This window comes from Pantherophis guttatus, chromosome 5, assembly GCF_059756535.1.
Source record: "Pantherophis guttatus breed Tessera chromosome 5, ASM5975653v1, whole genome shotgun sequence".
Classification (NCBI taxonomy): domain Eukaryota; kingdom Metazoa; phylum Chordata; class Lepidosauria; order Squamata; family Colubridae; genus Pantherophis; species Pantherophis guttatus.
In genome coordinates this window covers 5,659,968-5,687,500 of record NC_142067.1, presented here as the reverse complement: position 1 = coordinate 5,687,500, position 27,533 = coordinate 5,659,968, and the positions used below count along the sequence as shown (strand labels likewise).

The 27,533-nt window shown below is 44.3% G+C and overlaps 1 protein-coding gene across 13 annotated transcripts in view; it reads left to right on the top strand.

The window, feature by feature from the left end:
* TENM4 (teneurin transmembrane protein 4) overlaps nucleotides 1-27,533 on the top strand; it is a 626,114-nt gene that overhangs the window by 431,027 nt on the left and 167,554 nt on the right. For 9 of the 13 annotated variants that reach the window (XM_087895779.1, XM_087895778.1, XM_087895777.1 and 6 more), the window contains 2 exons: nucleotides 13,218-13,467; nucleotides 24,161-24,259. In XM_087895779.1, coding sequence (XP_087751905.1) covers nucleotides 13,218-13,467; nucleotides 24,161-24,259 — 349 coding nt within the window. The remainder of the gene's footprint in view (nucleotides 1-13,217; nucleotides 13,468-24,160; nucleotides 24,260-27,533) is intronic. The other 4 variants (XM_087895780.1, XM_087895775.1, XM_087895776.1 and 1 more) reach the window with 1 other exon arrangement.

The window sequence follows — 27,533 nt, the reverse complement described above, 5'->3', positions numbered from 1 at the left end:
GTAATCAATCCTCTTGGGAGGGAGAGGGAAAAAAAATCAATGCAAGTCAGCATAATTATCCATATTTTTTTTTTTTCAAGACCGGTCAGTGGCGGAGAGACGGGATGAAGGAGAGATGAGAAGGGACCGTGTCCTGCGTTGTTCGTTTAGCTTAATATATATATATATATATATATTTATTTATTTATTTATTTATTTATTTATTTATTTATTTATTTATTTATTTTTAAATTTATATACCGCCCTTCTCCCTGAGGACTCAGGGCGGTGTACAGCCAGAATTAAAAAACATGAAATACAAATATTAAAAACAATTAAAATATATATAAATTTGGCCCAGAATTAAAAATACAAACCAATTCAAACATTTAAAATTTCTTCTTAAGCCAGCCCAGCTTGCTGGAAAAAGTGGGTTTTAAGTGGGTTTTAATAGATGTTGACTACCTTCCAGCTTTTATTATTATTTCTTATTTATTTATAAAATTTGTACGCCGCCCTATCTCCAAGGACACAGGGCGGCTCACAACAACCATCGACCAAGCAACTGTTAAAATCAACAAATATACACAAAAATATGAAAAGTTTAAAAAAAATTTAAAATATACTACCCCGTCAGTCCAGGCCGGGGGACATACATAAATAGCCCGGTTTCGGCGGAAGGTGCGGAGGTCAGGGGCCAACCGGAGCCCCAAGGGCAGTTGATTCCAAAGGATGGGGGCGCTCACAGAGAAAGCTCTACCCAGAGAAAGCTATACCCTATTTGGGTATAACTATTATACCTAAATAGTTTAGGCCAGGGATGGTTAACCGAGTGCCCAAAGCGCACAAGTGCGTGAATGCACGCATGCGGGGTTGAACCCCCAGAATGCAATGTGAGGGCCTCCCCGCGCATGAGCTCCGGCCCAGGGGTGGGTTCTAAATTTTTTTACTACCGGTTCTGTGGGCGTGGTTTATTTTTTGGGTGTGGCTTGGAGGTCATGTGACTAGGTGGGCATGGCTAGCTGGTCAGAGTCGTTTCTGGAAGGTCCTCGCACTTACGACCAGTCCTCGCACTTACGACCCGACTCGTTTGTTTGCTTTTAACACTGATCAGCTGTAGGGCGGCCCTTGGAAGCCCCGCGGCAAGAGTTTAAACAGTTTTCTTACCTCTAGTCATCAGCTGAGACTAGAGCTGGGACTCAGGAGGCAGCAATAGATTGGGGGTGGGACCAAATAAAAGGTAAGAATAACGTGGGGGGGGGTGGGAGGGCAGGGGGGGAGAACCGGTTCGGTGACGTCATATTGTCACCGCTACCGGCTCGGCCGAACCAGACTGAACCGGGAGGAACCCACCACTGCTCCAGCCCCTCCCGCACCCCATTTTGGCTTCCAGATTGGTAGAGGAGGCTTTCCAGGCCCAAAACAGGGTGTTGGGGGGAGGCACACCCCATTTTCAGCTTGGAAAGCCTCCTGCACCAACCTGGAAGCCAAAATGGAGCACGGGGGACACGCAAGGCCCACAGCGCCCCGTTTTGGGCCTGGAAAGCCTCCTGCATCAACCGGGAAGCCAAAACAGGGCACGGGGGGCACATAAGGACCCCCCCGTGCCCCATTTTGGGCCTGAAATGTGCACACGTGTCCCCTGTGCATGTGTGCCTCAATTCTTTGGCGCTCAGCCTTCCTTATGGTCCAACTTTCCCAGCCATCCATTGCAACTGGGGAAACCATCGCCTTGACTATACGCACTTTTGTTGGCAGGGTGATGTCTCTGCTTGAGATATAGCCTCTTCCATCTCCGTTGAACGAGATGATACAAAAGACGAGAACCAGAAGGGGGGAAAAAAAGGATTAATGCTTCCTTTTTTTTCCGCCCCTCTCCTCTCTCATCTCATCTGAATTCGGGTTTAAATGGCACCCATGATTCGCTTTAACATCTCCCCACCGTAGGTTGATTTCAAACTTCTTAAGATTTGTGCCAGGGATAACTCGATTCTCTCTTTTTTGACCACCCCCCCCCCCGCGACTCACGGACATGTTTCCAATCCAGTTTGACAGCATGCGTCATCTCCAAAGAGATTTAGACTCTCTTGGGGTTTATAAAGAAAGAAAAGAAAAAAAAACCTGCCATAAAATTGATTTAGACGCTGTTAGGAGCCAAGCAGCTAGCATCTTGCCTTGAAACCCAACCTCCCAAGCTCTCGTCAATGCCAATCCTTATTTATCCATTCTTTTTATTACGGTGTACCTTGGTCCTTTCGAAATGAAATTCGGAATGCGTTTGCCTGCCTCCTTTCTGCTGACCGAACTGCATGTATTACATTAGAAGTAATAAAGTCACCTCGTCGGTAATTCTTTCTGCTCTTTAATTTATAAAGCTTGCGGTGAGGAGTCGGGCTGCCGAGCTTCGTTTGTTTTCCGTCTCCGAAGAGAGAAAGGGTTGAAAAATGCACTCCTTGAGTTACAGATAACCTATCTTTTATATGCTCTGCTCTGCAATCACACCAATTTATTATCATTTTCCTCCGCTGCTTATGGCAAGGGCTATGAAACAGTTCAAGGAGGAGGGTGGACTGGGGAAAAAAAAGTGGATATTTATATATATTTTAGAATAGAATTCTTTATTGGACAAGTGTGATTGGACACACAAGGAATTTGCCTTTGGTGCATACGCTCTCATTGTACATAAAGGAAAAAAGAAAATATATTCATCAAGAATCATAAGATACAATACTTAATGATAGTCATAGGATACTAATAAGCAATCAAATCATACTTGGAAACAATAAAAACAATATAAGTTGTAATGATACAAGCAACATGGATATAGCATTGAGTGGGAAGAGATAGGTACTAGTAAGGATGAGAAAAATAGTAATACAGTCTTAGTAGTTAATTTGACAGTGTTGTGGGAATTAGTTGTTTAGCAGAGTGATGGCATTCGGGGAAAAAACTGTCCTTGTGTCTAGTTGTTGTTGTTGTTGTTGTTGTTTTTAAATTTGATTTATATGCCACCCTTCTTCGGAGACTCAGGGCGGCTTACAGTGCGTTAAGCAATAGCCTTCATACTTTTGTATATTTATACAAAGTCAGTTTATTGCCCTCACAAACTGGGTCCTCAATTTACCTACCTCAGAAAGGATGGAAGACTGAGTCAACCTTGAGCCTGGTGAGATTCGATCTTACTTTAATTGCAGACAGCTGGTGTTAAATAACAGTGCTTCTGTCTGTTGAGCTATCCAGGCTCTATATTGTTCTGGTGTACAGTGCTCTATAGTGTCGTTTTGAGGGTAGGAGTTGAAACAGTTTATGTCCAGGATGCGAGGGGTCTGTAAATATTTTCACTAAACAAAACGGTTGTAAGTCACGGTCTACAATCATTTGTGCTGTCCTGTTCACTGTAGTGTCCTTTTCAGATACGTAGAAAAATCCTTACGTAGCCAATAGGGTGACTCAGTGGCTAAGACGCTGAGCTTGTCGATCGAAAAGTCGGCAGTTCAGCGGTTCGAATCCCTAGTGCTGCGTAACGGGGTGAGCTCCCGTTACTTGTCCCAGCCTTTGCCAACCTAGCAGTTCGAAAGCACTTAAAAAATGCAAGTAGAAAAATAGGGACCACCTTTGGTGGGAAGGGAACAGCGTTCCATGCGCCTTTGGCGTTGAGTCATGCTGGCCACATGACCATGGAGACGTCTTCGGACAGCGCTGGCTCTTCAGCTTTGAAACGGAGATGAGCACCGCCCCCTAGAGTCGGGAACAACTAGCACATATGTGCCAGGGGGACCTTTAGACAAAAGACGGAGCTGTGTTTTTGTTGCGTAACTTAAAGACAAATGTGACCAGAATCGAAAAGCCAACATTGATCTCCTTTGCAAATAAAATAGAATTATCCTCAAAAGAGTTAAAGAATTCCTACCAGCGCAAAGAAAACTCCACTGGCGCGCAAACGTGGCTTTTCCAAGTTGTTGAGTGATGGGAAGTTTGGGAGGGGGTGATGTGGAGGGTTAGAATCAGTGAAGCTTTGTGCAAAAAGCAAAATCTTGGGGCCCGGCGAACCGAGATATTAATTATTTTGACAGACTGGGTGTCAAAATCACAGCTGCCAGACAGAAATTGCCCATAGTTTATGCTGCAGTTTTGGTGAGAGCTTTGAACAGAAATGTCTTTGTTTGGACTTGGAAGGCAGGAAGGAGATATATATTTATATATTTTAATGGGATAAAAAAGAACGAACAGAAAAGCAAAAGAATTAGCTAATCTCCAATTCAGGGTCTCGGGCTCTAACCCGGTTTGTCCCCATCTGTTCCTTTGCCGACTCTGATCTGTGTGGGAGATGCCGCGATCAATTTATCGCTTTTCCAGATAATCCTCGATTTACGGCCACAATTGAGCCCGAAATTTCTGTGGTTCAGTGCGTTTTGCCCCATTTTACGACTGATCAAGTGACTCACTGCAGTTGATAAATTAGTCATCTGCTTGTCCAGTGAATCCGATTTCCCCATGGACTTGGCTTGTCGCCAAAAGGGATCACGTGACACCCCACCCCCCGGACACTCCAATCCGTCATAAATACGAGTAAGCGGCCAAGCGTCTGAATTTTTATTACATGACCATGACGATGTTGCAATTGTCACGTTAGAAATAGTCGCAATCTGGATTTTCATCATAGATTTTACCTGTTATTTATTTATTTATTTAAATTTGATTTATAGGCCGCCCTTCTCCGGAGACTCAGGGAGGCTTACAATGCATTAAGCAATAACCTTCATACTTTTGTATATTTATACAGAGTCAGCTTATTGCCCCCACAAACTGGGTCCTCAATTTACCTACCTTAGAAAGGATGGAAGGCTGAGTCAACTTTGAGCCTGGTGAGATTCGAACTTACAGTAATTGCAGACAGCTGGTGTTAATCACAATGCTTTTTAGTCTGCTGAGCCACGGGGCCCTTATTACTTTATTCTAGCATTTTTGATTGGAGTGTTTTTTACTTGTTCTGGTCTCTGGTAATTTATTTGTTGTAGTAATAAGCTGAACGCAGTCGCAAGTCACTTTCTTCAGTGCCATTGTGACTTCAAACGGTCACTAAACGAACTGTCGTAAGTCGAGGACTACCTGTAAACACCTCGATGCACGCAGCCGTGGATCAAACAGAAGGGGTTAGTCCTTTTGGCTTTGAGTCATTTGATCGCGGTGGGCCTGTCTTTATTCCCCGTGGCAGCTGCGACATCTGTAGATTGCCGTAAAAGGTTTTTGTTACCTGCAACTTAAGATGCCACGATTGAAATTTGCAGCAGGCGAAAAGAAAAATGGAAAACAAATGTCCGGCTCCATAAAAGCCTTCACCTGCTCCCTCCGGATGTTATTAATCCTCCGGAGATGACGGTGATTGATAGGATGTCTAATAAATACAACCAGAGGTGCAGCTTAACTCCTGACCTCCCCCCAAAAAACCTTGTTTCATATATCTGCTCTGCAGATTCTCCACTTAAAGAAAAATATATACTTATTCCCAGTTGGAAGCTACAACGTAGATTATTAAGCCTTAGTTGGGAGGGGAAATAATTTTACACAATTGAATTGGCAAGGAGGAAATTCGTAGAAGGTTTTTTGTTTAAAAAAAAAAATGTTGGGATTTATAGGTAGTCCTCGACATACGACCACAGCGGAGGCGAACAAGTTTTTCCCCGTTCGATGACCTTTCTTGCCATAGTTGTTAAGCGAACCACTGCAGTTGTTCAGTTAGCAATGGTTGTTACGGGAATCTGGCTTCCCCGTTGACTTTGCTTGTCAGAAGGTTTCAAAAGGTGATCACATGACCCTGGGAAAACTGCGACCGTCATAATTACATGCCGGTTGTCCCAAATTTGATCACGTGATGTTGCAAAGTATGAAAAAACTTTTTTCACTGGCGCTTTAACTTCAGTCACTAAAACAAACGGGTGTAAGTCAAAAACTTACTTGTGTTCAGTGGTGAAATGTAATATTTGTTACTACCGGTTCTGTGGGCGTGGCTTGGTGGTGGTGGGGGTAATATGATTGAGTGGGCGTGGCCAACTTTTTTTTTTTTACTTTTAAAACCATTTTTTTCTACAACCTCTTCAGCCAAAGAAGTTGTAAAAAAATGCTTTTAAAAGCCTCTGATGATCCCAGCTGACTTGCCTGATCGGCAGAGGCTTTTTTTTTTTTTTACTTTTAAAAGCATTTTTTCGGCCGAAGAGGTTGTAAGAAAATGCTTTTAAAAGCCTCTGATGATCCCAGCTGACTTGCCTGATTGGCAGAGGCTTTTTTTTTTTTTTTACTTTTAAAAACATTTTTTCGGCCGAAGAGGTTGTAAGAAAATGCTTTTAAAAGCCTCTGATGATCCCAGCTGACTTGCCTGATCGGCAGAGGCTTTTTTTTTTTTTACTTTTAAAAGCATTTTTTCGGCCGAAGAGGTTGTAGAAAAAATGCTTTTAAAAATAAAATAAAAAGCCTCTGATGATTGCGCGGCTCAGCTGGGCATGGGGGTGGGGAGGGATTTTTGCTACTGGTTCTCCGAACCACCCATCACTACCGGATCAGGCGATCCGATCCGAACCGGGAGGATTTCACCCCTGCTTGTGTTGCAGTAATATTACCATGTTTCCCCGAAAATAAGACCCTGTCTTATATTTCTTTTGAACCCCGAAATAAGCGCTTGGCCTTATTTTCGCAGAGGTCTTATTATTTTGGGGCACGGGGAGCAAGACGGGGCTCCTCTTGCCGTCTTTCCTGATTTCCAGCTCTGTCTCCCTAACCCTAACCAGAGGAAATGCCGGGGACCGGTTGCACATGCATTTAAAGAGCCTTGGTAGTACAGGGGTTTAAGGCACCCTGTTATTAAGCTGGTTATTAAGACCAGCTGCCTGCAATTACTGCAGGGTTCGAATCTCGCCAAGGCTCAAGGTCGACTCAGCCTTCCCTCCTTTCTAAGGTAGGTAAATTGAGGACCTGGTTTGTGGGGGCAATAAGCTGACTTTGTATAAATATACAAAAGAATGAAGGCTATTGCTTAACGCACTGTAAGCCGCCCTGAGTCTTCGGAGAAGGGCGGCATATAAATCAAATTTTAAAAAAAATATTTTCGGGGAGGGCTTATTTTCGGGGAGGGCTTATTTTTGGAGGAGGGTTTAGTTTAGGAGGATGGCTTATTATCAGGGGATGTCTTATTTTCAGGGAAACAGGGTAGATAACAGCAAAACTGCATCTAATAATTCAGTTCCTACGATTAGCAAGGGATGGGACGAGACCTCCTGCACGAGGAATTCAAGCAAAGACAAACAAACAGTGCTAACGCTCGTGCACAGTGTTTTCTTTACACGTTAAATTAACCCAGCACAATGTGACAAGTTTAAATACGCCAACAACCGGGTAACAAGCAGCAGGAAAGCTCAGGCGTAATTGGGCGACGCGGGCAGGAGGGAAAAGCTTTTATTAACTACAAAGTCGACTTCCCAACTTTGTTTTCCAACCTCTGATTCCGACACTGAGCAAGAACTCCAACCTCGGGCGGATTTTATGCCGCCGCATATTTAAAGCAATAGCACGCCTGCTTTTTCTGCGCCAGCTTTGCCCCGATAAGAAGGACACCCAGGAGTTCTAGCTATGTCTTTATTGAAAGGTGACATTAACAGAACCTTGCAAAAACTCAAAGGGTCTCTCCCTGTTAGGGTCCCAAAAAACAGGAAGGGTCCCTTTTGACATTTTTGCCACACCCTGTTCCTTCGATGGGCTCAGCTGCCTCTTATCCAAATGTTTTCTAGTCAGTAGCTTTTCCTTCTGTCTCCCAAGGTCATTCGCTCATAGCCTGACATTTCAGAATTAACAGGGTTGGAAGAGACCTTGGAGGTCTTCTAGTCCAACCCCGTTGCTCGAGCAGGAGACCAAATGGTTGTCCAATCTCTTCTTAAAAACCTCCGGTGTTGGAGCTTCTGCAGGCAAGCCAAAAATAGTTGTTTCCTCAAAGTGTTTTGAAGGCAGATATGTAAATACCTTCAAACTGTTTTGAAGGCAGATACGTAATTGACAATGCAATGCAATCACACCTTTTCTTTCTAATATACCATTTGTTTGGTACTCTGTACATCATGTTTACAAACAGTAGCAGATCTGTTTTGATTTGTTTGTTAGGTTTACAGTCTGGCTTTGGTACCGAACTGAAAGCAATATATACACTAAGCCTTCCCCTCCTCCTCCTCCTCCTCCTCCTTCTCCTTCTCTCTTTTGCCCATACCAACAAAAATCCTGTATAGCTAGTCCTTGACTTATGACCACAATTGAGCCCCGAAATTTCCACTGCTAAGCAAGACAGTTATTAAGTGACTTTTGCCCCATCTTACGACCTTCTTTGCCACCGTTGTTAACCGAATCGTTGCAGTTGTTAAGTAAATCTGCCTTCCCCATTGACTTTGCTTCTCAGAAGGTCGCAAAAGGGGATCACAGGACCCCCCAGGACATGGCAACCGTCATAAATATGAGTCAGTTGCCGAGTGTCTGAATTTTGATCCCATGACCACAGGGGCCGTTGCAACGGTCATAAGTCCGGAAAATGGTCATCACTCTTTTTTTTCCCGCTGCCTTGGTAAGTTCGAACAGTCACTAAATGAATGGGTGTAAGTTAAGGACTTTCTGTAATATAGATATAGAGGGATGGACTAGATGACCTACAAGGTCCCTTCCCACTCTGTTAATCTGTAAAAAAAAACATTTCAAAAACTGGCATTTTTCTTGAAGAGGCACATCTGTAGAAAGGTGAAAACCTAATTTGATGCAGAATGTTGGGCTAATTTGTCCCTCCTCCTCTTCATCGTGAAGATGTCTAGAAGTGGCCTTCTACGTCCCGACACACAGGTAGTCCTCGACTTGCAACAATCCATTTAGTGACCGTTCGAAGTTATAATGGCCCTGAAAAACATGACTTACGACCCTTAACTACCATCGCAGTTTTCCCGTGGTCACTTAACAACCGTGTGGCTAACTTAACAACGGCAGCGATTCACTCAACCACGGTGGAAAGAAACGCCGTACGATGGGGCAAAATTCACCTCACGGCTGTGTCTCGCTTAGCAAAAACAGAAAATTTTGGGGGGGCTCCTTTGTGGTCGTAAGTCGAGAAACAACTATTTTCGATGTCTTCCTTATTTTCCTGGCTCTTGATTTTCCAGAATCTGTTTTCAAAGGAGGGATGAGGGAAGCGTTGAGGTTGCTCGACAGGTAAAGGTGAGCTGTTTGGGGTTCCCGCAGTGCCACTGTATTTTTTCTCCCTGCGTCTGCCGTATGATCCATCTTCCTGTCAAAAAAGAGGCAGAGGCAAGCCGAGAATACCCCCTAAAGGTTGTGTGAACTTTTCCCTTCAATTCGGGGTTGAGGTAAAAAGAAGAAACAGGAGGCAGGATAAAAATAACTTTCCCGCGTTGAGGTACAAGACGGTATAACTCAGCTGGTGTCCGGCGTATCTTGGGAAAGGGAAGTTTCAGAGAGCAGATGTGGCAACGCATTTATTTTTTCCCGCGCCACAGAAATTAAAGTTTGCGTTCTGTAACTCTGCTTGTAACCGACTGGATGCAGTGATAGGTAGTCCTCGACTTACGGCCATTCGTTTAAGGACAGTTCAAAGTTACGACGGCACTGAGAAAAAAGGGATTTATGACCATTTTTTTACACTTAATGACCGTTTCAGCATCCCCATGGCCATTTGATCAAAATTTGGGCACTTGACAACTGGCATGTATTTATGTATGGTTGCGGTCTCTTTCTCTATCTCTTTCTCACTTTATTTTTCTTTCTCTTTCTCTTTTTCTCGCTTTCTGTTTCTTTCTTTTTCTTTCTATTTCTTTCTCTTTCTCTTTCTCTCTTTTTCTTCTATTTCTTCCTTTCTCTTTACTATTTCGCTCTCTTTCTCTTTTTCTTTCTATTTCTCTCATTCTTTCTCTCTTTCTTTTTCTTTCTCTTTCTCTCTCGCTTTCTTTTTCTTTCTTTTCCTTTTCCTTTTTCTTTTCTTTCTTTTTCTTTCCCTCTCTTTCTCTTTCTATTTCTCTCATTCTTTCTCTCTTTTTCTTTCTATTCCGCTCTCTCTTTCTTTCTTTCTCTCTTTCTGTTTCTTTCTCTCTCACTCTGTTTCTTTCTCTCTCTTTCTTTCTCTCTTTTTCTTTTTCTCTCTGTTTCTGTTTCTTTCTCTGTTTCTTTCTCTTTCTCTGTTTCTTTCTCTTTCTCTCATTCTTTCTCTCTCTTTTTCTTTCTATTCCGCTCTCTCTTTTTCTTTCTGTCTCTCATGTTTTTGGTTTCTTTCTCTCTCTCTCTCTCGCTCTTTCTTTCTCTCTCTCTCTCTTTCTCTCTTTTTCTTTTTCTTTCTCTCTTTCTGTTTCTTTCTTTCTCTTTTTCTCTTTCTCTTTTTCTTTCTCTTTTTCGCTTTCTGTTTCTCTCTCTCTTTTTTCTTTCTCTCTCTCTTTCTCTTTTTCTGTCTTTCTCTCTCTTTCTCTCCCTCCCTCCCTCCTCCGCCCCCTCTCTCTGTCACAGACAATGACAAATGGACTTCTAAGGCCTCCATTCCCCATCTTTCTGGCTATGTTGTTTTTCCTTGAAACCCAACATCTGTTCCCTTGTTTATTCAGCATCTTTTGTTGACCTGCAAAATTATGGTTTCTTGCCTCCGGCCTTCAGCACCAGAAGCTTTATTTTCATATAGGAAATGTGTGTATTTTTCATACGTGGTATTGCTTGGGATGGAATGATAAAGGAGACGTGTGCATATTTGTGTGAGCGTATGAGGGCAGGCAGCCAGGTGTGTAATAAGAGGTGCCAGCAGTTTGTCAACATGCAAAGGACTTAAGTAGGAACTTTTTTTTTTTTTTTTTTTAATTTGATTTATATGCCGCCCTTCTCTGGAGACTCAGGGCGGCTTACAATGCGTTAAGCAATAGCCTTCATCCTTTTGTATATTTTTATACAAAGTCAGCTTATTGCCCCCACAAACTGGGTCCTCATTTCACCTACCTTAGAAAGGATGGAAGGCTGAGTCAACCTTGAGCCTTGGCGAGATTCGAACCCTGCAGTAATTGCAGGCAGCTGGTCTTAATAAGCTTAATAACAGGGTGCCTTAAACCCCTGTACTACCAAGGCTCTTTCTCAACTTGCCTTGTGAGATACGAGAAGTCCTCAACCTAATGACCACAACGGGGAACAGAATTTCCATTGCTAAGCAAGGCTCTTAGTTGAGTAAGCTGCCCCTGATTTTGCAAACTTTTAATCATGGCTGTTAAGCGAATCGCTGCAGTTGTTAAGTGAATCATACGGCCGTTAAGCGAGTCCAGCTCCCACCATTGACGTTGCTTCTCAGAATCTGGCCGAGAAGGACACAAACGACAATTGAGTGTCCCTGCAATGCTGCAACTGTTTGTAAATACATGCCGGTTGCCAAGGGCCTGAATTTTTGAACACGGGACCGCAAGGGTCTCGTGATTGTTGTAAATGCGAGGACTAGTCATAAGTAAAGGTAGGCCTCGACTTAACAACAGTTCATTTAGTGCCCAGTCCAATTTACAACGCCACCAAAAAAGGCACTTACGGCTGTTTTCCACACTTAACAACGGTTACAGCATCCTCCACAATCACATAATCAAAATACAGATGCTTGGCAATTGACTCGTATTTACCCTGTTTTCCCCAAAATAAGACCCAATCGGAAAATAAGGCCTAGCATGATTTTTCAGGATGCTTGTAATATAAGCCCTACCCCACAAATAAGCCCCAGTTAACATCGTCAGCCAGACGGAGGCGTTTAGTACTATATTTCCCCCCAGAATAAGACCTAACCAGAAAATAAGCCCTAATGCAACTTTTGGAGCAAAAATTAATATAAGACCCAGTCTTATTTTGGGGTAAACACGGTATGACGGACGCTGTGCCCTCCCCCAGGTCACCCAATCGCCCTTTGGCGACCTTCTAACCAGCAAAGTCAGTGGCGGAGCCAGATTCCCTTAACAACCACATTACTCACTTAAGAACAGCAGTGATTCACTTAACAACGTTGGAAGAAACATGATAAAACGGGGCAAAAAAATTCACTTAACAAAAGTTTCACCCTAGCAAGGGAAATTTTGGGTCCTCTTGTGATCATCATTCATGTACTTTTTCTTTTTTTGGCGCTGTGGCAAGCTTGAACGGTCGCTAAACGAATGGTCGTAAGTTGAGGACTGCCTCTGATTGCTGTTTAGCTTGTTTAGAGAGCCGAGGTGGCGCAGTGGTTAGAGTGCAGTACTGCCGGCTACTTCAGCTGACTGATAGCTGCAGTTCGGCAGTTCAAATCTCACCAGGCTCAAGGTTGACTCAGCCTTCCGTCCTTCCGAGGTCGGTAAAACGAGGACCCAGATTGTTGGGGGAAATATGCTGACATTGTAAACCACTCAGAAGCGGTATATAAATCTAAGGGCTATTGCAATGGATGGATGGATGGATGGATGGATGGATGGGAGGGAAAGAGGGAAGGAAGGGAGGGAGGAAGGAAGGGAGCCAGGGTGGCGTAGTGGTCAGAATGCAGTACTGCAGGCTAACTCACTGCTCACTGCCAGGAGTTCGATCCCGACTGGCTCAAGATTGACTCAATCTTCCATTCTTCAGAGGTCGGTAAAATGAGGACTGAGATTATTGCGAGCAATAGGCTGACATTGTAAACCTCTCAGAGAGGGCTGCAAAGCATTATGAAGCAGTATATAAGTCTTAAGTGCTACTTGCTATTGGAATTTGGATGCCGTAGCTATGAATAATTGGAGCCTCTTCAGATTACATAGCTCAGGAGAGCTCATGAATTTACTAGGAAACAGGAAGCTAAAACGCACCGAGTTAATTTTCAAAATTTTTAAAATAAGGGCTACTGAAAAGGAAGGAAAGGAGAGAGGGAGGGAGCCATGGTGTCACAGTGGTTAGAATGCAGAATTGCAGACAAATTCTGCCCACCGCCAGGAGTTCGATCCTGACCAGTTCAAAGTTGACTCAGCCTTCCATCCTTCCGAGATGGGTAAAATGACGAGCCAGATTGTTGGGGGCAAAGATGCTGACTCTGTAAACAGCTTAGAGAGGGTGGCAAAAGCACTATGAAGCGGTATATAAGTCTAAGGGCTATCGCTAGCCGCCGATCCAGCCGTAACGAAGGGACACCGCCGATGACGCACGTCAAAGGAGTCGCCATTTTGAAGCCCGCTCACGGTTTATTTTATTTCCTCCCGCAGATCATCCAAATCTTTCGAACCCCTCGAGACTACGGACCCCTCCGCCTCCTCTCTCTCACGCCCACACGCCAAACCAACACCACGCCGCGTCCATCAACTCTTTAAACCGAGGGAACTACACACCACGCAGTAATCCCAGCCCTGCCCCCACGGACCATTCGCTCTCCGGAGAACACCAGGCAGGGAACCAAGAACCTACGCACGCTCAGGACAACTGGTTACTAAACAGTAACATCCCCCTGGAAACCAGGTAAAACCCCTTTTTTGCTTTCCCTCCCGCCCCCCCTCCCTTGGTATAAGCTGTTATAGTTGTTATATCTTCAGGAATGTAATAAAAGTGCTTGAAAGGACAACTCCCATCGCTTGGGTTGCCCCAAAAGACAGAGGAGATAATGGATTGATTTTTATCAAGTTCAGTAATATCATATGCCTGTGATGGCGAACCTATAGCATGTGTGCCCAAAGTGGCAGGCGAAGCCATGTCACCTGGCACGCGCCTGTTTGTCTTCCGGGTTTCTGGTGCACATGCGCACATGACAATCAGCTGTCTTTTGCGCATGAGGCGGTGCTGAAAACCGGTGTGCGCATGCACGCCGGCCAGCTGATTGTCGGGGGCGCATGCGTGCCAAAACCCAGAATTTTGGCTTTTCCGGAGCACAATTCCTGCGCGCGCATAGCAGTGCCAAAAACCAGCCTGCAAATGTGCACCGGGCAGCTGATCGTTGGGGGCGCATGCGTGCCAGAATCCGGAATTTTGGCTTTTCCAGAGCGCAATTCCTGCGCGCGCATAGCAGTCCCAAAAACCAGGCTGCAAATGTGCACTGGGAAGCTGATTGTTGGGGGCGCAGGTGTGTCAGAACCCGGAATTTTGGCTTTTCCAGAGTGCAATTCCTGCGCATGCATAGCAGTGCCAAAAACCAGCCTACAAATGTGCACCGGGCAGCTGATTGTCGGGGGCCCATGTGCGCTAGAATCCGGAAGTTTGTCTTTTCCTGAGCACGACCCCAACGAGCGTACACGCGATATTTCCACGCAACCTTTTCGGCACTCGGTGTTGTGACCCAGGCCCAAGTAGGTATTATCAGATGCAATCAGGTCGAAAACAAACAGACATTATTAGAACAGCTGAGAATTAACTCATTCTCAGCGTAGTCCAAACTAATTCAAAACAAATTCTTCATAGCACAATTCTTCAGCCTTTATCACCAACCTTGGTCTAATTAGGCAAACTGCCAAAGGCTTCTCTTGGCAAAAGTTCAGAAGCAGAAGACGCCGACAAGAAATAAATGCAGCAAGGCAAGAAACAAATCTATCCACGTTGTTTTCCGACAAAGAGCCCAAGAGCCGTTGCTGGTCTTTTAAGCCTTATGGGAGGGGCCAATCATCTCTTGGCCTTACTCCTGAGTCGTCCCTTTTGCTTTATCTGCTCCTGCCTTCTGGCAGCTCTTCTCATGCATGCACTAGGAACAGGCTCCTCCTGTTCCTCTGCCTCTCTACTGTCAGCCTCTGGAGGCTTCGGAGTCCGCACATCACTCCCAGATGGCCCTGGCCCCATCTCTGCCTCCGACGCAGAGTCCTCATCCGGGCCTTCCACAGACTCCAGGACTGGCCCATGTTCTTCCTCAGCCTCCTCACTGTCCGACTCCACTGCCAGCTCCGCAGACTGCTGGCAGACCACAACACACGGTGCCGAAAAAGTTCGCCATCACTGTCATATGCTATGTACAACTACTCATCCGTAATCCATTTGGCATGGCCTGTTTTCACTCCTCTTGAGCTTTTGAGTGCCCCCTGGTTATATTTCTGAAATACAGATAGTCCTCGCCTTACAGCAGTTCATTTAGTGGCCCTTCAAAGTTACAATGGCACTGAAAACAGCGACTCGTGATTTTTTTTTTACACTTACAGACCATTGCAGCCATCCCCCCGTGGCCGCGTGATCAAAATTCAGACGCTTGGTTCGTATTTATGACGGTTGCGCATGTCCTGGGATCATGCAATCGATCCCCTTTTGCAACTTTCTCCCAAGCCAAGTCAACGGGGAAGCCAGATTCACTTAACAGCCATTGTATTCATTTAACAACTGCCATGGTTCCCTTAGCAACTCCGGCAAAGAAAGGTCGTAAAATGGAACACCGAACAACTGGGTTAGCAACGAGAATTTTGGGCTCAACCGCAGGCGAATGTCGAGAACTACCTGTAGGATCTAAATAACGCAAATAATAGGGTCAAAACTCCTTGCAGCTGCTCATAGCCGAGATTCTTAGAATCTTTATGAACCAGATTTATTGAAGGCAGAAAAGAGATTAGCTTAATAATTTTGAAAATTAACTCGGTGCGTTTTAGCTTCCTGTTTCCTAATAAATTCATGAGCTCTCCTGAGCTATGTAATCTGAAGTGGCTCCAATTATTCATAGCTACGGCATCCAAATTCCAATAGCAAGTAGCACTTAGACTTATATACCGCTTCATATACCGCAGCCCTCTCTGAGTGATTTACAATGTCCCTATTACTGGGAACCTATTGCTCCCAATAATCTCGGTCCTCATTTTACCGACCTCTGAAGAATGGAAGATTGAGTCAACCTTGAGCCGGTCGGGATTGAACTCCTGGCAGTGAGCAGTGAGTTAGCCTGCAGTACTGCATTCTGACCACTACACCACCCTGGCTCCCTTCCTTCCTCCCTCCCTTCCTTCCCTCCCTCCCTCCCATCCATCCATCGCAATAGCCCTTAGACTTATATACCGCTTCATGGTGTTTGATAGACCTCTCTGAGTGGTTTACAATGTCAGCATATTTCCCCCAACAATCTGGGTCCTCGTTTTACCGACCTCGGAAGGACGGAAGGCTGAGTCAACCTTGAGCCGGTCAGGATCCATCCCAAGCCATCTCACTCGTTCATTGTTCTCAACCAATTCATCAGAATAGAGCTGGAAGGGACTGCCGTAAGAAAATTCCACTAGGAAACAAAGACAACAACACAAGCAATAATTCTTACTTTAAGATCAGAGGTTTATTGTTTCTAATAATTTGGAACATAAGAAATGAATAGATATTAAAGATATAATAGCATTAATACGCTTGTATTAACAAGCCATTGCAATGGGGTCCAATGATATACGGCAAATCCTACATGGACTGCTATAAATCAAAGGGCTCCGAGTTGATCTCTAACCCCACCCTTTATACTCTTCTTCTAACCACATACACGCTTCACAAATTCACTGTCACTTTCCTTAAACACCTGGGTACATTGCTTTCAGATCCTCATTTCCAACGGTTTCATTCTTCCTGTTTTAAATGTATCCATACAAGGGCATAATTTGCAAAAACATGTTTCACAGTTAGAAACGGCTCAGCAGGATTACAAATAGTTCTGGTACATTTTGAAACCATCCTAGGTGAAAACTTTAGAATGGAATGGAATGGAATGGAATGGAATGGAATTAGAATAGAATAGAATAGAATAGAATAGAATAGAATAGAATAGAATAGAATAGAATAGAATAGAATAGAATAGAATAGAATTAATGGGATGGAATAAAATTGAATTGAATTGAATTGATGGAATGGAATTAGAATTGAATTGAATTGAATTAATGGAATTAGAATTGAATTGAATTAATGGAATGGAATTTAGAATAGAATAGAATAGAATAGGAACGTAATTAGAATGGAACAGAATAGGAATGGAATAGGAATAGAATGGAATAGAATAGAATAGAATAGAATAGAATAGAATAGAATAGAATAGAATAGAATAGAATAGAATAGAATAGAATAGAATAGAATAGAATTTTTTATTGGCCAAGTGTGATTGGACATACAAGGAATTTGTCTTTGGTGCATACGCTCTCAGTGTACATAAAGAGAAGATACATTCATCTAGAATCATAAGGTACGACACTTAATGATAGTCATAGGAAACAAATAAGCAATCAAATCATATTAGGAAACAGTCAATATAAATTTTAAGGATACCAGCAACAAGGTTATTCTCTTAATCTCTTAAAAAACTCTCTTCCAAGTCCAGGCCCAGGCAGGGCCATCATTGAGATATAATTACAGAATTGAGCTGTTCATTTGTAGGTAGCGTCATCCGATTGACCTTGCAGGACCTTGGACAGTTCCATCATTCAGGAGACTCCCAACAAGACATCCAAGAACGACACAATATGCACTGCTGGATGTGCTGCTTATTTCAGTATTATTTCAGTTTATACAAAAACTTTTTCATCCCTTGGATACTCCAGGAAGCTGACGGTCATGACGAAAGCAGAATGAGACAACTTGCCACGGCCAACTCACTCGGGGAACCATTCACCATGGCCAACTTGACATGGGCCAACTCATGCTGCAGGACAACTCAAGCATTCAATTTAAGGATTTAAAATCATCTTAAATATTATTTTAGTTTTTGTCATTCATTGTTGCCCCTCCTTGGGCATCCTTTCTTTCAGGTGATTCGATTCCACTATTTCTTCGATATTAGTGTAACTCTTAACTAGGGGGAGTTGTCCTGCGGCAAGTTAATTTGCAGTGAGTTGGGGAGTGTGGTGTGTTGTCGTCAACCCTGACCAAAGACCTTCTCATAATCAAAAAGTTGAAAACCCATTGAAAAGAAGAGCTGTAATTATGAATCCAGCTTTAAACACTTGACTATAGAAGGAGGTTTGATTCTTCTTTATCCAGAGATGGATAAATCTAGTCTAATTTTCCATTCTATCCTGTTCCTTCCCTTTCTTCCTGTATACCTCCCCCCCTCCCTTTTTGCTTTTCCTTCCTTCCTTTTACTCTCTTTTCTTCTCTCCTTCTTTTTCTTCTTTCCTCCCTCCCTCCCTCCCTGTTATCTCTTTTCCTTCCTTCCTTCCTTCCTCCCTTCCTTTTCTCTTTTCCTTCCTTCCTTCTATCCATTCATCCATCCTTTTACTCTCTTTTACTCTCTCCCTCTTTTCTTTCCTTCCATCCATCCATCCATCCCTCCATTTAGTCTCTTGTCCTCTCTCCCTCCCTCCGTCTCTATTCCTTCCATCCATCCATCCTTCCCTCCCTTTACTCTTTTCCTCCCTCCCTCCCTCTCTCTCTTTTCCTCCCTCCCTTCCTCCCTCTCTCTTATCTCTTTTCCTCCCTCCCTTCCTTTCTCTCTTCCTTCCTTCCTTCCTTTCTTCTTTTCTTCCTTCCTCCTTCTCTCTTATCTCTTTTCCTCCCTCCCTTCCTTTCTCTCTCTCGTTTCCTTCCTTTCTTCTTTTCTTCCTTCCTCCCTCTCTCTCATCTCTTTTCCTCCCTCCCTTCCTTTCTCTCTCTCTTCCTTCCTTCCTTTCTTCTTTTCTTCCTTCCTCCCTCTCTCTTATCTCTTTTCCTCCCTCCCTTCCTCTCTCTCTCTCTCTCTCTTCCTTCCTTTCTTCTTTTCTTTCTTCCTTCCCTCCCTCCCTCCTGCTTGCTCGCTCATGTGCTTCAGCCCATCTCAACCAATAAAACGACTCGGGGCAGCCGACAAACAGCAAAAAGACAAATATAAAAACAATGACAATTTCAAAAAGCTGTACCAAAAAAACCTCTACAAAACTTCTTTGCTGCAAGAACAGTTTTCTTTAGTTAAGCCAGGCAACCTCTGTTGAAGAGATGGTAAATTCACATGCATCCCTCCATCCTGAAGCCTAACCTCGCTTCTCCCTACCTCAGTCCAATGACATGTTCATCATTAGCACAATGCAATTTCAAAATCACCAGGATTTTGACCCAAGATCCCATGTTTTTCCCTTTGGGAAAACCTTTTCCTAATATCAAAAATACCAGATCCTGCTGAAAGATTATCGTTGTCAAGAATACAAAAACAAACAAACCCTAGTATTTTGGAGATTGCTTCTCTCTTTTTCTTTCTGCTTTTGCAAATTTTTTTCCCACCGGTTCTTTCGCTCTCCAACCTGACTTCCTTGTCTTGGTTTCGTTATTGACGGTTGCATGAAGGTTGCATCACTCAGAATCGTATCTCTTTTTTTTTTTTATATCGGCAAGCTCCTGCCAAATTGCACAATTTCATTTTTATAAAAAACAGCAACAATAAACAAGACGACAAGCGTTTCTTAACTACCGATAATTCTCATTTGCGTCTTCCCTGCTAGGCCGTCAGGCAGCTTATCCATCAAAAATTCCTCTTTATGATTTCTATTTTGGCAGTACCGTTTTGCCTGTGTTCTTAGGAAAGCGTGAAGGCAAACGACAGCTAGCTTTGATTTTAGCGTTTGTCAATCCAATTCATGCCTGTTGAACGCAGGGGTGGGATTCCAAAATTTCAGCAACCAGTTCTCTGCCAAGTTGCTAGGTGGGCATGGCCGTGGTGGGTGTGGTCTACTCGGCCTCCTGCACCATGGCGTGGGGGTCCATTTTCACCCTCCCCAAGCTCCGGAGGCTTAACTCGAGGCTCCGGGAGGGCGAAAACGGCCTTCTCTGGGCTCCAGAGGCTGGAAATGGGCACATTTCCGGTACTTCTGGTAGGCCTGTTTTTTTGCCCTCCCCAGGCTCCGGAGGCTTTCCTCGAGCCATTGGAAGGGCAAAAATGGCCTCCCTCAGGCTCTGGAGGCCCTCTGGAGGCCGGAAATGGGCCCATTTCCAGACTTCCGGAACTTCCAGGAGGCCTGTTTGTTGCCCTCTCAGAGCCTCTGTCCAGGCCCTGCACTTACCTGGCATCCAAAACAGGCCGCGTGAAGACTCCTGGGAGGGAAGGGGAGGGGTGGGCGGGGCCAGCCAGTCCTTGCAACTACCGGATCGGCGAACCAGATGTAAAATTAGCCAGTCCGAACCGGCTGAATCCCACCTCTAGTTGAATGTCTGTGGAGGTTCTCAGTCGTCCAGGTCATGGTTGTCGCTGTTGTGACTCCAACCCCCGAGCCCGTCTTATCAGAGGAAGAAGACTCCGAAAGTGAAGGAGAGGAGTTGGCAAGGCCTCCCTCTCCAGGACCCTCCTCTCTGGCAATGCCTCAGGTGTCTCCCGAAGGAGAAGAGATAGGCCAGGAGCCAGGCATCTCCGAGCAGCCGCAGTTAGACAGGAGATAAGTCTTGGCTGGATCCCCGCCAGCGTCGGAAAGACAAGCGCACGCAGCAGAGAAGGAGGCATGCCAGAGATTAAGCTGAGTCACTGGACCAAACCCCACAGGGGATAAAAGGGGGTGTGGTGGCCATTCAGGCTTTGTGACGGACAAAACTGAACAGCTAGCAAGTCATACTGTGTCTCTGGAACTTCGTTATCTGCCTTCCGTGGATTTAATACGGACTGGACTTGACAATTCTTTGGCTTTGTGAATTTATTTTGGTTTATCTGACGGAGGAGGAACACCTCCCTCTGTGAGTAAAGTTTTTGGCAAGCAGCTACTGGGTTGCTGCCAATCCTGTTATCGAAGGAAATTATTGTCTGCAAGTTTATTTTAACTCCTGGCTGACTGTTTGTGTGCGTGTGTGAGACGGGGACAGAACAGTCGCAAAGGTCCTTTTCAGCTTTGGTTTTTCCTCGAAGGCGTTTCGCTTCTCATCCGAGAAGCTTCTTCGGTTCTTCAGAAAAGATGTCGCGCAGGGAGGCGTTTGTTCAGTGAGTTTTACGACTTTCCTTGCCACAGTCATCCTTAAGTGAATCACTGCAGTCGTGAAGCTAAGTAACCCAGCTGTTAAGTGAATCTGGCTTCCCCGTGGACTTTGCTCGTCAGAAGGTCACAAAAAAGGGGATCACATGACCCCGGGACCCTGTAATCGTCATAAATATGAGTCAGTTGCCAAGTATCCCAATTTTGATGACGTGACTATGGGGGTGCTGCAATGGTCGAGTGAAAAAATGGTCATAAATTACATTTTTCAGTGCCCTTGTAACTTTGAATAGTCACTAACTGTTGAGGCGTGCCCCGTAATGAAAAAAGAAAAGGAAAGAGAGAAAAAAAACAAGAAGGATTGAAGATGTAACAGGAAATTTTTTTTAAAAAAAAAATACGGAATAAGACAGCATTCTCCAAGCTTGGTTGTTTTTTTGCAGATTTGCTGGCACTGATGACGTTACCTAGTTGGGTAATAAAACGTTTGCAAGCAAACAACCAAGTTCAGACAGCAGCAAAAGCAGGGGTGAAATGCTCCCGGTTTGAACCGGATCGCCCGATCCGGTAGCAATAGCGGCGGGTGGTTCGGAGAACCGGTAGCAAAAATCCCTGCGCCCCCCCCTCCATGCCCATCTGAGCCGCACGATCATCAGAGGCTTTTTTTTTTTTTACTTTTAAAAACATTTTTTCTACAACCTCTTCCGACGAAAAAATGCTTTTAAAAGTAAAAAAAAAAAAAAAGCCTCTGATGATCGCGTGACTCAGCTGGGATCATCAGAGGCTTTTCAAAGCATTTTTTTCTGCAACCTCTTGGCCGGAGAGACGGTAAAAAAAAATGCTTTGAAAAGTCTCTGACGATCCCAGCTGAGTTGCCTGATCGGCAGAGAGGCATTTTTTAAAAAGCCTCTCTGACGATCCCAGCTGAGTTGCCTAATCATCAGAGGCTTTTCAAAGCATTAGAAAAAATGCTTTGAAAAGTTTTTTAAAAAAAAAAGTTGGCCACGCCCACCCAGTCACATTACCCCCACCACCACCAAGCCACGCCCACAGAACCGGTAGTAACAAATTTTACATTTCACCCCTGAGCAAAAGGGTTTCAATTAACCCAGTTAGACTATTTTGACACAACCCATTCCGCTCAACTTCTCTATGGATCAACTTGCTTGGTTATCTGTCTACATTATCTGCCTTTGGCTCCAAATAGCATTCATTGTTTGTGTTGTCTCTTGGGCTGTTGTGTAAACTCAGAGTGCAAATTGCAACTCTTAATTTTTTTTTTAATTGAATTACGAATTCCACTGATAGAAGGTAAGTACGTTGGAAGACTGTCTCGGGCGTTAACAATTAAGGTTGGAACAGAAACTTAAAAGGTAGACAAAGAGAATGAAAGTTTGAAGATTGTTGAAGATTGTTGTTCCTTTGATGTTTTTTGACTGGCATATTCTTACTAGTCATAGTAAGTCATTCTTAGGGTGAAACTGGATGAAGTTAAGATGTCCAGTAGATCAGAAAAATCCAATTCTAATGCTTTTGGATTCCTATGTTTTCTCAGGTTTTCGCGGGTGTTTGTATGTAGGTCTTTGGTTATTCGGGTCTTCTCCCACGTAAAATTGGAAGTGTCTTGGCAACGTTTCGACGAAGTCTCATTCGTCATCTTCAGGCTGGTGTTCTCGGCTTCGTGCTTCCAGGAGCAAATGGAAGCACGAAGCCGAGAACACCAGCCTGAAGATGACGAATGAGACTTCGTCGAAACGTCGCCAAGACACTTCCAATTTTACGTGGAAGAAGACCCGAATAACCAAAGACCTATATATATATATATATATATATATATATATATATATATATATACCCACAGATGAAGTTGTATTTCTAGGTAGAAGTAAATCACTAGTAAGTAAATCACTAGTAAGTACATTCAACAGAAGGTCTGTTGAAATCTGATTGCTGTTGGCCCTTTCATATCACTTTTGATCATAATCTCAATCCAGATCTGTGAATGTCTGAAAATTCCAGATTAATCTTGTTTTGTGTTGCCAGGGATTTTACTCTAGGTGTGATTGTCAACTTTCCTTGTGGTAGTCCCAAGATCAGCAATCTGTGTTTACGAATACAGGTAGTCCTCGACTTACGACCGCAATCGAGCCCCCACATTTCAGATGCTAAGCGAGACAGCTTTTAAGTGAGCTTTGCCCCCATGTTTTGTGACATTTGTTCAGTCGCCTAGTCGCAACCACAGCGACATTTGTAGTTGCTCAGTTAGTAACACTGCTGTGAAGTAAATCTGGCTTCCCCATTGACTTTGCTTGTCAGAAGCATCCCCACGATCGAATAATCAAAATCCAGACGCTCGGCAACTGACTTGTACTTACGCCTGTTGCAGTACCCCAGGATACTGCAACAGACATAAGTACAAGTCAGTTGCCGAGCGTCTGGATTTTGATTATCCAATCGCGGGGATGCTGCAACGGTCACGAGGGTTGAAAGTCGCTTTTTTTTCCAGTGCTGTTGTAACGTTGGTCACTAAACGAACTGGATTACCTGTATGAAGGCCGACCCAGCTTTTCATTGGAATACCCCTATTGTGATGCCTATATTTTCCGCTGTGATTGCGTATGAGGGGTAGTGTTCTAACCCAGCTCCCTAAACACACCAAACCCTCTATATTTAAATCAATGATTCCTTTATTAGGAGCGCCAACAGCCCCGGCAAAAAAGTTTCTCTCTCACCGCAGGCTAACAAGGCCGTCCAGACGGAAGATGAATAGTTGTCTGCCACATTTATTCATCTCCGCCCCCTGCTTTTTATCCCCAGAGCTAGGGTGGGGCTTCGCTAGCAGCGGTGGCTCTTCCATCCCAAGGACCGGCCCATAGATTTCCACTGTTCTCCTCTCCTCTCTGCCTCAGGCACTGGACCCAGCTGTTCCTCCTCTTCTTCATCAGCCACCTCCAGAACTGGGGGCTGTTGACTCTCCATCTGAGGGCTGACGGACGGCCCAGGCTCCACCTCCGTCTCTCTCTCTCTACCAACTCCATTCCCACTTCCTCCTCGGAGCTCTCAGGTTGCCCTGATGCTGACCCTGACTCCCACACCTCCTCCTCCTCCTCTGTTTCAGCGGCCGGAGTGGCCGGCGGCCGACAGGCCACACCAAGTCGATTTTTTTATCACGACGGGAATGGGTGCTTCTCCAGCGCTGTATATCTCTCTATATGTTGCCACGCGCTCTGCATATGTATGAACCGATGGCCCGTCATTCTAATTCCATGCGCAGCCACACTTATAACCATTGTTGGGTTTGTGAGGGCGTCACGCTTCATAGCTGCATGTCTCACTTGCCTTCATTCGTGTTTCCTACATGTACATAGAAACATACCAAAGCAGACATTCCTAGAGACATTACAGGACAACTTCATTGAGATGGACATTCTTACTTCTTCCCGACATGACGGTGCTTACAATGATGGGTATGTTGATATGCTTAACGCGATAATTTATTTTTATTTATTTTATTTTTTTTAATCTTGCATGCCAAAACCCAGCTCATCTGTGATGCCTCTCCCCCTAACTTCCTGTCTCATTTAATCCAATTTTTCCCCCCCACTTCCCTTTCTTTTTCCCGCCGAATGAAAACCATGAGGTACTTCGGCGCAAAGGAACATTAAAAAAAAAAATTGTCCTGTACATATTAATGGCAGCCTCGTTAATATGCTAATTCATGCCATCTCATTTTGGCTTCGTCCGGATTATCATTTCACTAACGCCGGAGGCAACGTTGGCCGTTTTAAGAGGACGTGGAAGATGGGGCCGCAGGTTGATTTTTTTTGAATCGGTGCGGATTTCAATCTACCTAATCTGATGTTTTCCAAGCGTGACAGGAAAAAAAAAAAAAAACAAATTTCTCTCCTTTTGACCCTTCTGCTTATTCTCTTCCACAGTACTTTTCCTGTTTTTATGTTTCCCCTAGGAAAAGAAACTTTGAAGAACCTATTATACAGGTAGTCCTCGAATTACGACCACAACCGAGTTCCAAATTTCCATGGCTAAGTGAGACCGTTGTTAAGTGACTTCCTCCCCCCACCCCCCCTCCCGTTTTACAACCTTTCTTTCCACGGTTGTTAAGCGGCTCACTGCAGTTGTTCAGTGAGTTGTTAAGTGAATCTGGCTTCCCCATTGACTTTCCTCCTCAGAAGGTCGCAAAAGGGGATCATGTGACACACACACACCCCAAGACACACTGCGACCGTCATAAAGATGAACCGGTTGCCGAGCGTCTGAATTTTGATCATGTGACCGCAGCAGCGGTGAAATCCAGCCGGATCTATCCGGTTTGCGCGATCCGGTAGGGCTGACGGCGGGAGTCTCCGCCCACCCACAGGGACGTCATCACGTCCCGTTTTTGACCCTCTGCGCATGCGCAGAAGAGGCGTGCGCGCTCACATTTCCGATCCGGTAGTTAAGGTAAGTGCATTTTACTCCTGGACCACAGGGATGCTGCCACGGTCGTAAAGTGTGAAAAAATGGTCACGAGCCCCTTCCAACGGTCACTAAATGAACTGTTGTACGTCGAGGACTACCTGTATTTCAAATAACGGGAAAGTAATCAGTATATGGTGCCTCAGAATTATGCTGCATTCTGAAAAAAAGCATCAGGGCTACAATTGAGTAAGATTTAATGACAAATAGGTAATTATTAGTTTTCTGGCCCCAAGGGAATAGCCTAGATGAAGCCAGGCAATGGGGTAGTAATAATAATAATAATAATAATAATAATAATAATAATAATAATAATAATAATAATAACAACAACAACAACAACAACAACAACAACAACAACAATAATAATAATAAAAAATCACCAGAATCTTTTTAAGACTCAGCGATTCATTTGAATACTCACCCCCTACTTCCTTCTTGTTACACCCTATATCAGTGGGTGGGTGGGGGGTGTCTTCCACTGTTTTTATCCACCGAAGCAAATAATTCAATAATTGAAGGGGTCTGAGGAATCGTGAAGAAATCCTTATTTATTACGAACTTATTTAGTGCATTAACAGAGGGATAGAATCAAGATCACGAGAAGCGTTAATGCCACTTTATAAGGCCTTGGTAAAGCCACACTTGGAATCCTGCATCCAATTTTGGACGCCATTTTGTAAAAAAGATGTGGAGACTCTAGAAAGAGGGCAGAGAAGAGCAACCAAGAGGATTTAGGGGACTGGAGGCTGAAACATAGGAAGAACGGTTGCAGGAACTGGGTATGTCTAGTTTAATGAAAAGAAGGACTAGGGGAGACATGATAGCAGCCTTCCACTATCTCAGGGGCTGCCCCAAAGAAGAGGGAGTCAAGCTATTCTCCAAAGCATCTGAGGGCAGGACAAGAAGCAATGGATGGAAACTCATCAAGGAGCGAAGCAACCTGGAACTACGGAGAAGATTCCTGACAGTGAGAACAATCCGTGGAACAACTTGCCTCCAGAATTTGTGGCTGCTCCAACACTGGAAGTTTTTAAGAAGAGGTTGGATAACCATTTGTCGGAAGTCGTGTAGGGTTTCCTGTCTAAGCAGGGGGTTGGACTAGAAGACCTCCAAGGGCCCTTTCGGTTTTCTAATCTATTCTAAGAGAAAACCTTTCGGTTTTCTAATCTATTCTAAGGGAGGGAGGGAGGGAGGGAAGGAAAGAAGGAAGGAAGGAAGGAAGGAGGGAGGGAAGGAGGGAAGGAAGGGAAAGAGACTACAAGGAAGGAAGAAAGGAAGGAAGGAGGGAGGGAAGGAAGGGAAAGAGACTACAAGGAAGGAAGGAGGGAGGGAAGGAAGGAAGTAGTGAGGGAGGGAAGGAAGGGAAAGAGACAAGGAAGGAAGGAAGGAAGGAAGGAAGGAAGGAAGGAAGGAAGGAAGGAAAAGGGACTGCAAGGGCAGGACAAGAAGCAATGGGTGGAAACCAATCAAGGAGAGAAGAAACTTAGAACTAAGGAGAAATTTCCCAACAGTGAGAACAATTAATCAGTGGAACAACTTGCCACCAGAAGTTGTGAATGCTCCAACACCGGAAATTTTTAAGAAGATGTTGGATAACCATTTGTCTGAAGTGATGTAGGGTTTCCTGCCTGAGCAGGGGGTTAGACTAGAAGTCCTCCAAGGTCCCTTCCAACTCTGTTATTCTATTCTATTCCATTTAATCTGTCACACAGCCACCTGTTCTCAAAGACACGATGCTCACCTCGATTTAAAACTTTATTTATTATTTAGAAATAAAAAGCAAAATAAGACACAGCAAAAACATAGAACACAATTGGCCATCAACAACAATCCAGATAATCGTTGCATGAGCTGTACAGGTGGTTCTCGCCTTACGACCACGGTTCCTATTTCTGTTGCTGAGTGAGAGAATGGTTGAGTGAGTTTTGCCCCGTTTTACGATCTTCCTTGCCCACGTTGTTCAGTGAATCGCTGCAGTCGTTAACTTAGTAACACGGTTGTTAAATGAATCTGGCTTTCCCCCCTTGACGTTGCTTGTCAGAGGGTCGCAAAAGGGGATCATGAGGGGACCGTCATAAGTATGAATCAGTTGCGAAGCGTCCGAATTTTGATCACATGACCCTAGGGATGCTGCAATGGTCATAAGTGTGAAAAATGTGAAAAGTCACTTTTTCAGTGCCATTGTACCTTCGAACAGTTACTAAGGGAGGTGTTGTAAGTCGAGGGCTACCTGTAAACTCACGAGCAATGACCCCTGGAAGG